Raw genomic sequence first — 16,044 nt, 5'->3', positions numbered from 1 at the left:
AGGTTATGGTTTGAAAAGAGGTAGCATACCTGAGGGTCGGCGGCAAGTGGCTTCACTCGTGGTCGTCATCCTCCGCACACACTACGGCAGCGAGCCTGGGGACGGAGGCCATCCCGCGCGGGCGCTAGGTCTGAGAGAACGGCCTTGTCGTCAGTGCGTGACCTCGCTCGCCGACGACGAGTGCGTCAATGTTGCACGTCCTTTTCTTCCCCGGTGGATCTGTGACCACCGGTGAGGAGGGAGAGAGGGGCCGTCTTTTTTAGATCTGGAGAGAGGGTGGTAGTGTGAGAAGAAAGTGGGCAGCCCTTAGCAAGAAAGCGCTCAAGCTCCAGCCTATATATCTTTTTTATACTACTAGTACTCGAGGTGGAGTAGTGGTAGAGTAGTTTATATTTTCTCTGCGTACAGTACCAGTTAGTCGTGCTTCAAAACTGACCAGCACGCCATTAAAAAAATAAAGGTTGATAACTAATGCGGCACCTCGGGCCAACGCGGCCAGATCGCATTTTGCATGAGAAATTACACACCATGTTTCGTTGACATGTGGTCCCGTTCCAACATATCAGTGAGACGACGGCGAGTAGTAGGAGTATTTCCGAATGGACGTGTAGGCCGGGGCGCCTCTTCGTGAACCGTGGCAAACTCACAACCGTCCACCGACTCTTCGCCTTTCCGTCTCGATTTGGAACTGTTGTCGCACGCTCTTCCTCTCCCTCCTCCATTTTCCTTCAGCCCTTCACCCTTTCTTCTGCCATTGTTCGATCGTCTTCTCCATGGAGGGAACAGGCCAGAAACGACCCCATTATTCTTGCCCCGATCTGAAAGATGACGTGGTGGAGGAACTCATTGATCGGCGCGACGTCATCACCTCGGCTAGCATGGCAGGTTCGTTCAAGCCCATTCTCGACTCAACTAATAACATCATTACAAAGAACCCAAGAGTCAAGGAGCGGTTTGATCTCCCCTATCTTCTTCGCCGTGACCCTGATGATGACTGGTGCCGGCACGATGGAGGCCTCGCCCTGTGCAAGTTGATGCCGCTTGATAATGATACGTATGATGTTAAGATGCCATCGCTTGAGGGAAAGGCTTGGGCGGCCGCAAATGGAGATTGGGTTGTTTACATTGGGTCCAACTGCGAGTGGGAACTTGTGAATGTGTACACTCGTCACCGGGTTCCACTTCCAAAAATCTCAGCACACTGCCCAGAGGTTGAGCACACTGGTAATGTACGCACGTTCAAATATGATCATGGTGACTGTATTCTACGGAAGATAGCAATTTGTCGAGTTCCCAACCGCTCTTGGAATTACAGCAACTATGATGTTGATGCTATCTTCGACAAGCTTGTTACCGTCCTTGATGGTTTCACTCGATGGATATTTCTCAAAAATCAGTTCTGTACACGGATGAGTACTGTGATGCAATTCAATACGAGGGCCTTGTGTTTGCTGCCACCACTCGTGACACTGTTTTTGCATGGCATCCTCATAGTTTCGGTACGTTTGTCTTCCACCATAATTATAATTGTTTCATCCACATGCATGCAGGTTAGCAAGTTTCCCTTTACTAATTAACCTTCTTCTTGTGTTTCCAAGGTCCTCTGAACATCCCACCACCTATACTTGAAAATTTTTATAACCAAGGGGGAGATGACGATGCTGATGATCACGAGCATGAGGACGAGCAGCGCCCATATACTCTGTGGCGCCTGGCAACTAATTCCGATGGATCACCTCTTCTTGTGTGTATACAGCCCACTGATGATGTTACTGCTAAGGAAGCAGGTGACTTCCATGGTCGCACTCTCCGGACCTATTCCAACACCCGTTCTATGGTATTTGGGATGGATACTAGTGTGCTAGCGCCAACTCCTTCTCCCTGGTACAGAATTGATAGTCTTGGAGAAAACTCGCTCTTCCTTGGACAAAACTATCCGATGATGGTGAAAGGCGATCCAACTGCTGTTGACACATTTCTGAGAAGAAACTGTGTCTATACCTCGGACATTTGTGTGGTTCCCTACCCTGGTAGGGATATAGTAGGCTGCTTCAGCCTGGATGATCAGTCCTGCGTTGGTTTCCAGATCGACAATCGATGGCCCGTCCTAGAGAATCACTTGTGGTTCAAAGCAAGCGTTTCCAACGCCGAGGAATGGTTGAGTTGAAGTTCATTTCATTGCTTGTTATTTGTTGCATGGTGAAAACTTTAGTATTTATAATGTATCCTCGTTGTCGATGTGGGTTGATGACCTATTGTATGTAATAAAATGATATTGCCTGTGATAAACTTACTAAATTTATGAATGGCTTTCGAGTCGCTTCTCTAAATTTGTACTAGCTTCACATGCTTCGCGCGTCGGGCGGGTGTTTTTACTGTAGCCATATGTTAATGTGTTCGTTGTACGTAACCAGCACCTCGAATCCTCGATACTAGTATACTATATACTAGTAGGAGTAAGTAGTAGGAGTAGTAGGGTGGCATGGGCCAGAACAAGCATTCACGTCCAGGAGTACGGCACACGCCACCACCACGACATCCATCTGACACCATATTATTTCTTGGAGTCCGTGCTAGAGCAATCTCTTCAACCTCGTCGTTTCTCTAACTTCAGCCATCGCGCGGCGGGCGAGGTGGGGGTTTGCCGATAGTCGGTTTCCTTAACTGCGGTCCCACTTGTAAGGCCAACTCCAACGCACGACCCCAAACGCACCTCCATTTTGCACGAACTCCAACGATAATTTTGACTAGAAACGCAAGACCAAAGAAAACAAGAACCACAAGAATACATTTTACTACTCCTGTAAGTTGGATTAGTGCCTTCTCGATGCATTCATTGTTGATCTGCGGAGGCTCGATCTTGCGTGCTTCTTTCTTCTTCGAGTGTAAAGAAGTAGACGTTGCTTCCTCGCATCTAGTCTCATGTCTAGCCTCTATTCTAGTAGGAGTATCAAAAAGTGCACTAATCTCATCTCTAGCCTCTGTGGTAGCTAAAAGTGATAGAACATCTACTAAATTGCACTCTATCAATACATGGATGTACTCTTCTTCCCAATACAAAAACTTGCATCCATTCTACTACCTCCGTTGCACAATACATGCCTTCTATTTGTCAAAATATATATATGTACATAGACATGTCTTAGTATATAGGTACATCCATTTTTGGACAAATGGAAGTCAAGTATTTTGGAACGGAGGGAGTACACAATAAAAATTTTAATTTAGCACAACTAGTCTAATCCGAGAGCAGAACCAAAGATTTGGTTGGGTTCTTCCTCCTTTTGCCGACACGTGGGACATCCAGCATCCAGGTCATGTCATGAAAGAAAATAGAGTGCTAGTTGAAGCCACGAGATGTGCATCTTGGGTTAAACTGTAAATAGAATCTTACTACTCTTGAGTAACTCCAAAAGCGGCCACCGAAGATCTTTATTGGATTTTTTTTCATCACCAGCACGTCGAGGTGAAAGATGTGCAGGTTCAGTGGGTCCTCTTGCGTTTTCACCGACATGTGGGGCCGCATGTGAGCAAACAGACGATGGGCTCCGCGCGTCCGCTGGCTGGCTGAGAAAAGAGATAGAGGAGGGCTGAGCACGGACTGCAGGAAATTTCTTCTACGTACCTCGATATAGGCTCGATATAGTGGGGTGGCATGGGCCATAACTAGCATTCACATATAGCAGTACGGCACACACCACCCACACGAGTCCCATCCGACACCAATTTTCTTGGAGTCCGTGCTACAGCCATCTCTTCTCCCTCTTGTTTTCCAGCCATCGCGCGGTGGGCGGGGTGGGGGTTTGCCGATAGTCGGTTTGCTCAACTGCGGTCCCACTTGTAAGTGAAAATGCAACACCGCACGCATTCCCGCTTGAGCGGCGTGCCGGACCAACCGTGTGGGGGTGCGACGCGAACACGGCAGGCTTTTCCTTTTGAACTCGTAACTTGTAAAATTTGGTTCTGCTCCATGGCGCGACCGATAGATAGAAAATAACGATTTTGCCTAGAGTAATGAGGAGTTTAGTTCTAGCGCTGTTCATGCACGGAGTACGTACGAAAATTATGAAGTTGATGCGGAAGGTAAGATAATTACTGTAGTATCATATACTACTACATGGATTTGACGAAAGATAAAAATACATACGGATCCATCAACGTTCAACGACATCCTCACGCCCTAGTGCGCCGGGTCACCAACCGACGTGTGAGGAGCAGCAGCGTTGGCGGCGAGCTCAACGTGCTTCTGAACAGTGCCGTCCAAGGTTGCCCTGCGCTCCAAGAAGGCCAGCGTCCTATCGTCCTCCTCTTGCATGTAGTAGTCCTTGTGGACGATTTGCGCGTAGACGTGGGTGATTATGTCGATGGTGTCTTGCTGCGCCAGGCGCTGCGCGGCGAGCGCGACCTCGAGGTGGACATTCTCCGGCGCGACGGCGGGCAGTCGCAGGGCCACCAGTGCGTCGAAGAGGTTGTTACCATAGTGTCCGTTGAGGGTGGCGGGCATCGCAGAGCTTGGGCGTGTCGGCTAGAGGCTTACATCAAAGTCGTCCGCAAACTTCTTGACGACGGTGAACTTGTCGAGGAAACCGACGAGGACCTCGTCGAACAAGGAGACGAAGTTGTCGTCCAAGCGGCCCCTCGCCCTGGCGGCCTCAAGCAATACTACCTGGAGACGTTCCTCGGTGCCGGGCCGCCGGCCGGTGTCGTGGACCATCTGGCACAGCCGGCTGATGCTCGCGCTCACTACCTCCATGGGTCTAGCGTAGCTTCTAGTCAACTGATCTTGCGATTTGAGTGATCACTCATCCCTAGGTTAGCGTGCGTAGGTGCGTAGGATTTCATACTACTCCTCGGCCCTCTACTGCACCTGCCTTTGGCTGTATGATAGGTGGGCCAGCCACCCCCTGGGGCCACGTGTCATTCACCCAAAGGCAGTTGTCGTAAGTCAATGAAGCTGCGTCCCCCTCCGTGCCAGTGCAGTATAGTCATCTCACCGGACCTCTAGTTGGGGCCAAATGAGAGAAGTTTGATGTTTACTGGTTTATTGGTCCCCTTTGCATTTTGCGCCAAGTTTTGACCTTTGATTTAACTAATAAAATGTTAATGCATGTAAACAATAATGTTGTGTAAGTCACCTTACGAAAACCAAATAATCCCAAAATACTTAGGCACGATGCATTAACTCCCTCCTTGTTTCTTATTTCATGACATATCAACCAATGAGAGATGTGGGTCGTGCATGCTTTCAATGACTTGAGACTACCAAACATGACATGCAGTGTTTAGTTCATTGCATGTAATCCTATTAGTACTCTAGTTAGGAGTAGCAAAAAAACATTAAGTTCTCTCGCCGATAGGAATAAAACACCATGTATTTATTTACAGAGGGATTAGTACATTTTTGGTGACATGCATTACTAGATATTGCTAGTCAAATACTAAAATCCAGATGGACGTGGTAGTACTCCTAAATCCAGACGGTGGTGCTACTAGTACTAGTAGTAGTACTACCAATGTAGGAGTAGTAGTAGGAGTACTAGCACTGTACTATCCGTTGGTAAATTATTACGTGCTTCTCCTCACAGTGAAGTGACAAGACCCTGCGCCGGAGACACTACACCACATCACTACATCCCCAACACCCAGGTTGGTGGGGAATACAACTTCTTCCAACAGACAGTCGGTCGGGAAAAATTGTTGCCGACCAACCTTGTCTGTTGGGGAAAGTCCAGACGGGAAAACCCTTTCCCAACCGACATAGTTTTCCCGGCCGACTGCTTGATGGCTATGATATATCTTTCCCGACAGACAGCCTGTTGGGCCTACCATGGGCCTTTCCCGACCAATAGTCTGTTAGGGCAGCAACGGGCCTTTCCCGACCGTTTGTTGGACAGGGTATTCTTTCCCAACCAACATTCTCTTGGGCCTAGCATTAGGCTTTCCCAACCGACAATCAGACGGCGTTTGTTTTGCCGACCAACAATCAGATGCGGTTTTCTTTTGCCGAACAATAGTTCATCAACATTTTGTTTAGCCAACCACAACTTTAATTAACATATGGTACTGATTGTCACGTACATATAGTTCATGTGTTCTAAGCATAATCACCCAAACACCATACGTCAAGCTAAAATGGGGAGCACCAAACATTTTTTTATTCCATTAACTAATTGGCACATACATACACTTCAACCTGTTCTAAACAAAACCACCAAGAAACCATACATCAGGTTTACAAAAGGACAACCAAAAGATGCAAGTATGAGACATCAGTTGTACAAAATGAAAGCTAAAACATCTAGTTGACGTGGATCGTTGGCTTCATGGTTCCTTGTGAGTGTAGTCCTTTTTGCTTCCTGCAAAAGTTAATCAATTCTCAATTATAATACACTATTAGAAACTATACCACAGTGCCAAAATAACAACATACAGGATCATCGCATTCTCAAAAATACAAATAGTAATAAATACAGAGAATTCAATAATCATGTGTTAACACTAACGTTGAACCTCGGTTGAGATTGTTCGCACTAATCTTTATATTTTGTATCCGCATACTTAGTTTGCTTTCGTTAGGCATGTAACATAGATGGTAAAGGAGTGTCTAGTCGTCGAAGCTTAAATCAAGTGCATGGAGGAGGCGAGGTACCAGGCTGCCATGCAATGCGGCGAGCATGGTGAGATGCCGATGGCGGCGTGAGGCCGCGGTGCTGTGTGATGCAGCATGCCATGTGAAGCGGCAAGGCGTTTGACGACTGGAATATCTAGAGGAGAATAGGCAAGTTAGTTAGTTTTTTATCTACATGGCCACTGACCAGGTGTGTGGCCGTTGAGTGGAGCTGCGCAAGTGGACATGCATGCATGTAGGGATTACTAAGTGCATGGAGTTAGTTGTGTGAGTGGGAGTGAGCTAGTGCCTAGACGTGATGTTAGTGGCTAGATGTGGTGCCTGAGTGGTGCATGAAGGTCAGCTCCCTATGTATATATAAGTTACAATGAAAAAAGAGAGAAGAGGCTGAGAGAGCACGGGTTGAAGAAATAATTTTACATCAACTTAATTCAAAAGGATCAATCTAATATAGTACTCATATTAAGAAGCTACATCAGTTTGCGATGAACACCATTCATATCCACAGCAAGAGTTTTCAATGTGCACAAACCTTGACAAATGATGTCCGGTCATCGGCTCGCCAGACCAGGATGTGTGCCACTCAAAATTCCTGAACAATACTGGTTGCTAATCAACTGAAACAGGAGAAAAGAGGATTCAGGCTAACCAGCTGAAGCAGGATAAAAGATGCACCAAAACAAGCTCGAAACGATGTGCACATGTCAGCATGCATCCTTACAAAAGGGGCACATAGGAAGATCTCTTTATAATATGTTATGCATGTAGGGATAATAATCATTCGTGTAGAGTCAGCATTACACTTCTGCAACTTCTACAACAATAATGACATTATATATTACATCACCTCTATGAAATTTACTGCTGCTGAGCAAAAAAGGATTACATAATACATTTGATAGTGAGAGATTTCTTTTTACCAAAACGAATAAGAGAAAAGAATGGCGCTGAACTAAACATAGGGAAGTGACCATAAGTTGAGTAATATTGTTAAAAACGACAATCAACAATACTCATTGGAATAATATTTAAATTACATGGTCGAATAAGATCTCCTTATCTCGATGAATCTCAAACTGGGATTTCGATATCTCAATAAATCTGAGATTCAGAGTTTCTAAAAGCTGCAATAATGCTTTACAAATTAGAGCTTACCTAAAATTAAAGAATATCTTGCCTAGAAGCCGAGGTAGGGACTCATTGAGTATGAGTACGACTATAAACTGCAAACTGTATGCTAGCTCTAATCTTGGTTGAAAGTTCTGAGAGCCAATTCTGAAGGCATCATACTGTCAACACCTGCAACATCTCATGTAATATGAAAACCAGCTTTGTGTAAATCATGTAATAACATTAAACATCAATGTTGAATTTACATAACCATACTGTTAGCAACAAAGGCATGAATGATACAAAAAGAATGTGGCCTATCTAATAATAGTAGGAAGAGCAACATAAATCCATATTCTCCTTGCAATGTGGCTTATCTAATAAAAGTACGAAGAGCAAAATAAATCAATGTTCTCCCAGCATTCTATGGTGCATGTTTTGCCCTGTTTGTGAGCAGAAGAATATGTAGGCTACTGTGAAAGTTAAGTTGTGCCTAACAATCAACATTCCAAGTTTCAGATACGATATGAACCAAGAAAACACTGATTTTCTATACAGACATCACAATTTTGGTGATTTCCGCGAATACGTGCAACCTGTTGGCGGCAGCGGATGGCTTGGGCTCCAAGTCCAGCACCGCTGCGGCAGCCTCCCACTCCGTCTATGTGTATGGGATGCAAAGAAGAATCCTGGAAAAATATGGGATACATGAACTATTCTGGAAGTTACAGAACAACTGAAGCAAATTTAAAGAGAAAATAAAACTGTAAAATCTATAGAAGCATGACTGTATAAATACAAACTGCTAGATATGTACTTTATCTTCATTCCAGAAAAAACTGAACTAAGTTTAATATAGTCCTATGTTTGCCAGAATTCTACAATGCTTAAATAAAAGTCTGAAACATTAGTATGATTATTTGGACTTTTTGCGGAACCTGAAGCTAGTTCTCGGGGTTGTCCCTCATCTCAAAGCACAGATATGTGGATACATTTTTCTATATATATAAAGTAATGAATTTTCATATGATGATTACCCTTGTATTGACCTTCAGGCAGACATATCATAATTTGATAGTCTGGCAAGGGTTCAAACATCACAAATTACAACTCACAAGCTCTAAAGTTCTCAAATCAATCACAACCAGTTCATAAAAAACAGTAGCTAATTAAGGTTTCTGGCAACACTACTGAAAGGAATACCTGTAGAATAGATTATTTTTTCCAATAATAGCATCAAGCTTGTTCTTCTCAAGTTCTCATATCCAGAAATCACACGAGATGTATCTCTTAGACTGCATTTCCGGCTACCCATTAGCAGATAGAGCCCCTGTTTTTGATGCTCTGCTTGAGCTGGAGCTCACATCCAAAACTCTGTTTGCTGGATAGAAGTACTATCCCATGTCATGGCTGATCTGAACTAAAAAGGGAAAATCAAATAAATCAACAGCGGCACCGATTGGGGATGGGTGGAGAGGGAGAGGAGAGTGAAAAGAACACTCACTGCCCGGGGAAGGGAAGCACCAGCAGTCAACGGCCAGATCCTTCTTCAAACGAATCGGCGAGCGCAGATCGGAGGAAGCCCATGGCGTGGCGGCGATGGTGGCGGCCCCTGGGTGACGACTGACGAGCGAGGGTGCGAGTGCTCTCTCTCGAAGGTGACCCACCTCTCCTTCCCTCCCTCTCTCAGCCCCGGATCTGAGAGGGATGGCGGCGTCCACCACCGCGCCTTGGCCTCTCCCCGAACTACAGCGCACAAGCTAGGGTTAGAAGTGTTCGGGGCCTAAGCAGTGGGGGTGCAGGAGGATGAAGGAGAAAGGTGACGGCGTGCTGGAGACGGCGGGTGGTCGGCGGCGTGTGGGCTGCTAGCTAGCGGGCGGCGGCAGAGGGAGTGTGTGAGAGGATTTAGGTTGAGCAATTTGATAATATGACACACCTTTCCTGGGAGTTTGATCTAGTGACACACTTTTCTTTTGGTTTGATTATATGACCCACCTTTGATTGATAGCTAGATTAAATGACACAAATTGAGTTTTTCTCTCTTTTTCAGGTATTGGCCCGAACATAATTTGTTTGAGGACGGTTTTGCCCTCGTCGATTCACTTGCCTGGTTCGATCGAGCCTTCGTGGTCGAACGGAAACACGCACATGAGGCCAGCCTCGATCAGTACATGCATGTAGATGCTCCATGCATGCACGCGTACATATGAGAGCTCTACGTATGGAACGAGGTGATCCTGATGCATGCCTCCTTACCGGCGCCTGCACCTCACCGTGGCTCTTCCTGGGCGCGCCCGCTTCCTCACTGTGTCTCCTTCCCGTCGCCGGCACGGCCGCGCCGTCGCCAGAGCGTGCCATCGTTGCTACAGTAGCTTTGTAACTGTTCGTTAGCTCTGTAGGTCTTCGCTGCTAGCTTTTGCTGTTGGCTGAAGCCTTCTGTAGCTGCTCGCTGTTGTTGTCTGAAGTAGCATACGGCCAGCAACAAACTACTATAACTGTAGCCCTTGCTTGATGGTTGTAGCATGAATTGATGTACAGTTTTGTTCAGAAAATTGACATTTTACCTTGACATGATCTCTCCTTTTTTTGTACTCCCTCCGTTCCAAATTACTCGTCATGGTTTTAGTTTAAATTTGAACTAAAACCACGACGAGTAATTAGGGACGGAGGGAGTACCATTTTCATATGTCACAATAATATATATATATGTGAATCCACAAAATCAGCTGAATAAGGTGCATATGTACCGATAGACTTGACAATCCATAATTGATAGGTATGAATATTGATTTAAAGCAAAAGGTGAGTCATCTCTCACAAGTTGCATTCAAAAGCATAAAGTGAGTCCTCATCTCAGTACACACGAAAAGTTCACAGAAGACATCCAGGGCAAGAATTCAGTCCAAAAGGATCAACTTCGAGAACTTGTGGCCTCAATTTGCATGAAGATCACTACACACACACGACAAATCACAACATGACATGCTAGTATGATACACTGTTTTTCTCTTCCTCGGTGTGATCTTCTTTGTGGCCTTCACAACAACTTTTGGTGGAGAAGTGGGAGTCCTTGTTTCCATAGAAAGTTTCCTACAGAATGCATCGATTTGTCGAATTAAAAAACCGACAAATGTTATACACAATTGAAGAAAAACTTCAGTTTTTTTCACCATGAGAGAGAGAGGAGGGATGGGATGCCACCTGTGAGATCTTCGATGAGCGAGGCGGCGGCGGCAGAACCGATGGATCGTCACGGGAGGAGAGGAAGCAGGACATGAGGCCGAGGGGAATTAGCAGCACGTTGGGCAAGATGCACGGCGAGGTAGGCGCTGGGGAGAGGCGGCGCGCGGTGGGACCAAGCCAGGAGCCGGGGAGGCGGCGGCGCGGTGCTTCATCTTCCTGTCCGTCGCCTCGTCTGGCCTCTCTGCGTGGTTTCGCAGGCTCGATCGAACCAGGCAAGTGAATCGATGCATGAGAGGGCAGAACCGTCCTAAAATAATCTGTGCGGGCCAATACCTGGAAAAGGAGAGAAAAAATCAATTTGTGTCATTTAATCTATCCATCAATCAAAGGTGTGTCATATAATCAAATCAGATGAAAAGTGTGTCACTGGATCAAACTCCCAGGAAAGATGTGTCATATAATCAAATTGCTCATTTAGGTTTGGGGGATTTGGATTTGGTCGTGGCACCTTTTGAAGGCCGAATAAAAAAATAAGGAGTCCTGGCGCTAAGTTTTCGGCCCGTGCGCGCGCAAAGACGGGCCGGCCTAATTGGTAATGAACAGTCAGTCGGCATTAATCGCCGACCAACAGTCTGATGAAGATACGAGCTTTTCCGACCGATAGTCCAACGTGAAACATTCCAGGATTGCCGACTGCCAGTTGGACTCAATACATCAGTATTGCCGACCAACGGTTAGATAGAAGTTTTCCCGACCAACAATATGTTGGTAAAATTGACTTTTCCTAACACACATCAGTAGGGAAATCTAGTGCGGTGTAGTGAGATGACACCTGAGTATAGGCGCCGTGTTCGGCATACCATAGTCAGCCTCACCGTCTGCAGTCACTATCATCATGGTTGTAGAGCTAGCCTGCTTACAACTAACCCTGTTTGACATAATTTCCCGTGCGTAGATGCCTGTGCAATTGCACAGAATACCAAGATTGGGGGTGGACGGCTCCGGCAGCGGCCATCATGCCAGATTTTTCCACGGCCTTCTACTCCTAGATGTGGTGGGGAGAAGATGAGGCTGATTGTGAGAGACAAGGAGTTGTTTGTAAATAAGGAACATGTGCGGGCATCTTTTTGCAAAAATGGAGAAGCTTGCACTACTAGGAAAAAGGCTACTAGCAGCGCGGACCCGCGCTACTAGTATGGCGCTACAGCTAATAGTTAGTAGTAGCATGGGTTCAACCCGCGCTACTACTAACAAAATTAGTAGTAACGCGTTTCCACCCACGCTACTACTATTATGAACCCACGCTACTACTAATGAAATAGTAGTAGCGCGTCTATAATACCAACGCTACTAGTATCCTAAATACCAGTAGCGTGCACATTTGTCCCCACGCCACTGCTAACGAATTAGGAATAAAAAAATAAAATCAACAAATTCCATTTTATGCATACAGTTCAAGAAAACACAATAGTGATGGAAATGTCGTTATTCCTGATTATACTATTACACTGTTGCCGTATCTACTATCATACAATTCCTCATTCTAACATCCTCACTCCAATAATAAGAAAAATGAAAAGGAAAAATTGCGCTAATCTGCCAATGTAATGTCCTTATTGACGCCGGGATCTGAGTGGCTGAAGGGGGCGAACAAGCGGACATTGCCTTTGTCGACATCGAGGAAGATCCCGATGAGGGGCGCCGGGTGGAGGGCACGGAAGAGGTTGCGGAAGGAGCAGACAGCACCGAGCCACAAGCGGCAAGTGAGCGTGGCGCGGACGAGGGCCGGCAGGCTCGGCAGGAGGAGGAAGATCTCAAGGAGCTGGTCTTGGCCGAGCGAGGATATGGTGGTGGTTCCGTCGGCGGCGGTAGCTAGGGTAGTGGTAGTGGCCGTGGAGGGAATCGACGGAGGTTTCGCCACTGGAGCATCCAGCGGCAGCAGCAACAGCTCGTTGCTCATAGCTCGAGCCTCTCCAGGTGTTAACCTGCAGGAGAGGGGAAAATGGCAAGATGAGAGTGTTCATATTATTAGGAAGAAGTAGGCCATTGTAGCTCACATAAACAGATCTGCTACTATGCAGAACACAAGCACCTGTTATAGACCTGTTTGCAGTAGGAGCCAATGGAACTGAAACACAAGTAGGACATGAACAAACAGCGAAAAAAAAAATAGAAGGACGACCTTGTGTGGTGGCCGAGGTGCAGAAGGGTGTCCTCCTGGTCAGCTCGGGCATCCTCCTGCACCAAATCGAACAGAAAAAGCTTGAAGCATGTTGAATAACTAAAAATACATGTATATAATTTAGAAGCAATAGAAGCACATATATCTCCTGTTTCTTCCTCAAAGTGTGCATATAGATAGGTCAGATTATTGAATGCATTGTTGTTGTAAAAAATATGTTGTTGATGAATTTGACTAGATTTTAGATATGTTAAGCAGGGGCAAGAGTTTTCCGTCAATCAACCTGCTGCAATAGTACTAACTAGACTAGTCAGGTACGAATTCGACAGCAAGGAAATGAACACAAGAAGCAGCAGCAACTCCAAATTTTGCAGCTTCATTCAGTTGACAGATAGCAGTAGTGTGGCGCGCTTTGCTAACATCTTGAGAAATCCAACTAGACCAATCAGCAAACTAAATTATAGTGAATTTTTGTGGGAGCAAGCAAAATAATTAATTAGCAAACAATGCAGCCAGTGTCCATCTTATTCAACACTAGAGTCTGACCAAGCAGCAAAAATTCAGTAAAGCATGTATGTATGTAGATTCAAACTAGAAGAACCTTGACATTAACTTTGAACTGCTGCTGCTCATCCATGGCTGGGCTCCGTGGTCCATGACATGTATACATGCTTCTGGATCATGTGACTGCCTATACTCTACAATGCAGAACTGTTTGCATCCATGATTCCATGTACCTCTTTGTTTCGACAAACCTGTCAAGGATTAGATTTATGACAGAAACAGGTCAGTCATGCCGTGTTTCAAGTCATTACAGTCTACACCATTTAAAACTTCTGAGTTACTAAACAAATTCTGAGTAAATGTTTCAGTTGGATGTCGAATTACCCCATCAAGAGAAGCTGGACAAAGAAGAGTGATGTGGTGTTGGCGAAGTCAAATTTTGTGGCACCTGCTTCAAACCATACTGGTAGGTTGCCGAGTCCTGATACACGGATCAACTACACAGAAACACACCAATTAGACCATGTGATACGATAGAAGCACAGCGGAGCATTAAAGACATCGATTTCATGTTTGATTTCTGTAAGCAAGGATGCTTCAATATGGAAAGAATGCTATCAATCTTGGAAAATGAAATCCTAAGATGCTCTTATGGAGCTGATATGTTGTATATGATTTTGCTGGCGTTGAGATTGTATAGTTCCTGCCTTATATCTTGGTTTCTCTTCTTTTTTTAACAAGAGGGGATCGTACTGCCCTTCCATTTCCACTGTCAAAATCCAGAAGTCATGATTGGTTTCTCACTCTGTTTTTCATAGTTTATCACTTTATATCATAATTTAGGCACCTCTACAGCTATTTTTTTTTTTGCAAAATCAAGCTTCAGTGCTATGGTTACTGAGAACATGCCGGCATTTTGCAGGAATTAACAAAGAGGTCAAGTGAGCAGCTTACATCAGTTCCGAGGATGCCATGGCGAACCGGCAGTGCACGAGCTCAGCCTGGACGTACCACTTCAGGTCCTCAGGTTGCTTCCCGAGCCCCAGGGGATCAAACCCATAGTCACCAGGCAGCCTACAACGACAAACACCAAGCAACCCATCAGCCTAACAAGCAAACATCGCCACCTGCAGAGAACGCCGTCAGAGATTACCAAATCGAACCGCCGTGCTCCAAGCTCGCTCACGGATTTCACCCCGAAACACGCACAAATCAAGCCCCCGCGCTCCAACCTGCAAGCTCGCTCACCGATTTCACCCGAGCCACGCACAAATCGAACCCCCGTACGTCCTCCAATCTCGCCCATGGATTTCACTCGAGCCACGCACGGATCGAACCCCCGCCAGCGCCGCGTGCGTGCGAGGAACTGCTCAGAAATCAGGGTCGGCGGGGGCTCGGGGAAGAGCAAGCAGCGAGCGCGCGGAGACCACGGCCGGCGACGGCGAGCAGAAACCACGACGGGGAGGATCCTCACCTGCTCCGGAGGTGGGTGCGGCCGGGCGGGTGGGGAGCGACGCCGCGACGACGGCGGCGTGCGGAGGGCAGGGCGGCCGCGGGAGAGGCGAAGTGGGGGCCGCCGCGGTGGGACGGGACGGGGGAGGCCAGGTCGCGGAAGAAGGGCAACTGGCGCGCCGTGCGGCCGCGGGAGGAGGAGGAGGGGATCTGGATCGGAGGTGAAGGTGGTGGGGATCTGGATCGGAATTGGATTTTTTTAGACGGGGGTGGGTGGAGTGGGACGACGGTTGGTGGGGTGGGGTGGATCGGGGGTTTGGAGTGTGGATCGGGCCAGGGTGGACACGCTCAGTAGTAGCGTGGGAGTCTCTACTACTACTTACTTAGTAATAGCGCTGGTTTTATACCCCTCGCTACTACTATGGCCTATCCTGGGGGCATTGTTGGAGACCATTTAGTAGTAGCACGGGTTTATACCCCTCGCTACTACTATCAACTTAGTAGTAGCGCGGTTTTTATACCACTCGCTGCTACTAATTAGCAGTAACGCCCATTTTTAAATCGCGCTACTGATAAACTTCTGTGTATAAGGTTTTTCTTAGTAGTGTTGGTTTGTATGCGTCAGATCTAGATCCGACGGCTATTGGTGAAAGATGGGAGACACAACATCATCAACAACTAAGGACCTGTTTGATTCGCAGGATTTTGAAAACGCAGAAATAGGACACGACAATATTACAAGTTTCAAACTGATATTACAAATGTTAAGAGTAATATTGCACCTACGAAGAGGGAATTACTAGAAAGTTTACGTAAGAACTTTCGTTACTTTAGGTGGATGCAGCATTATCGTACAAACTAAAATCCACCGCCCTAACAAGTCACTAATGGGCAAATAAGTTTTCGAGTCTCTGGCCACTTGATGTTTCAAAAACAAATTCAACTTTTGCGGAGACTTTGTCATTTAGGCTTAGACGCTTGCGGT

At 46.3% G+C, this 16,044-nt stretch overlaps 1 protein-coding gene and 1 long non-coding RNA gene across 5 annotated transcripts; both read right to left on the bottom strand.

Moving 5' to 3' along the window:
• Positions 1-6,122: 6,122 nt before the first annotated feature.
• Positions 6,123-9,708, bottom strand: LOC125535916. Of its 4 annotated transcripts, none has more exons than XR_007294858.1 (6): positions 9,243-9,708; positions 8,942-9,158; positions 8,304-8,427; positions 7,784-7,927; positions 7,161-7,245; positions 6,123-6,356 (listed from the first exon to the last, which is right to left on the bottom strand). It is a non-coding gene; the product is annotated as an uncharacterized LOC125535916 (long non-coding RNA). The 4 variants fall into 4 exon arrangements; XR_007294857.1 differs by having other exon boundaries at positions 8,335-8,427; positions 8,942-9,153; positions 9,243-9,705; XR_007294856.1 differs by having other exon boundaries at positions 8,335-8,427; positions 9,243-9,704.
• Positions 9,709-12,392: 2,684 nt separating this feature from the next.
• On the bottom strand, positions 12,393-15,314 carry LOC125535915. The gene is made up of 3 exons (XM_048698983.1): positions 15,082-15,314; positions 13,104-13,159; positions 12,393-12,906 (listed from the first exon to the last, which is right to left on the bottom strand). Exon 3 carries the CDS (start codon positions 12,879-12,881, stop codon positions 12,513-12,515), a length of 369 nt encoding a protein of 122 aa, XP_048554940.1. The 5' UTR covers positions 12,882-12,906; positions 13,104-13,159; positions 15,082-15,314; the 3' UTR covers positions 12,393-12,512.
• Positions 15,315-16,044: the final 730 nt, after the last annotated feature.

This window comes from Triticum urartu, chromosome 2, assembly GCF_003073215.2.
Source record: "Triticum urartu cultivar G1812 chromosome 2, Tu2.1, whole genome shotgun sequence".
Taxonomy (NCBI): domain Eukaryota; kingdom Viridiplantae; phylum Streptophyta; class Magnoliopsida; order Poales; family Poaceae; genus Triticum; species Triticum urartu.
Note: the sequence above shows the minus strand (reverse complement) of the source record. Positions and strands in the feature narration are given on the sequence as shown.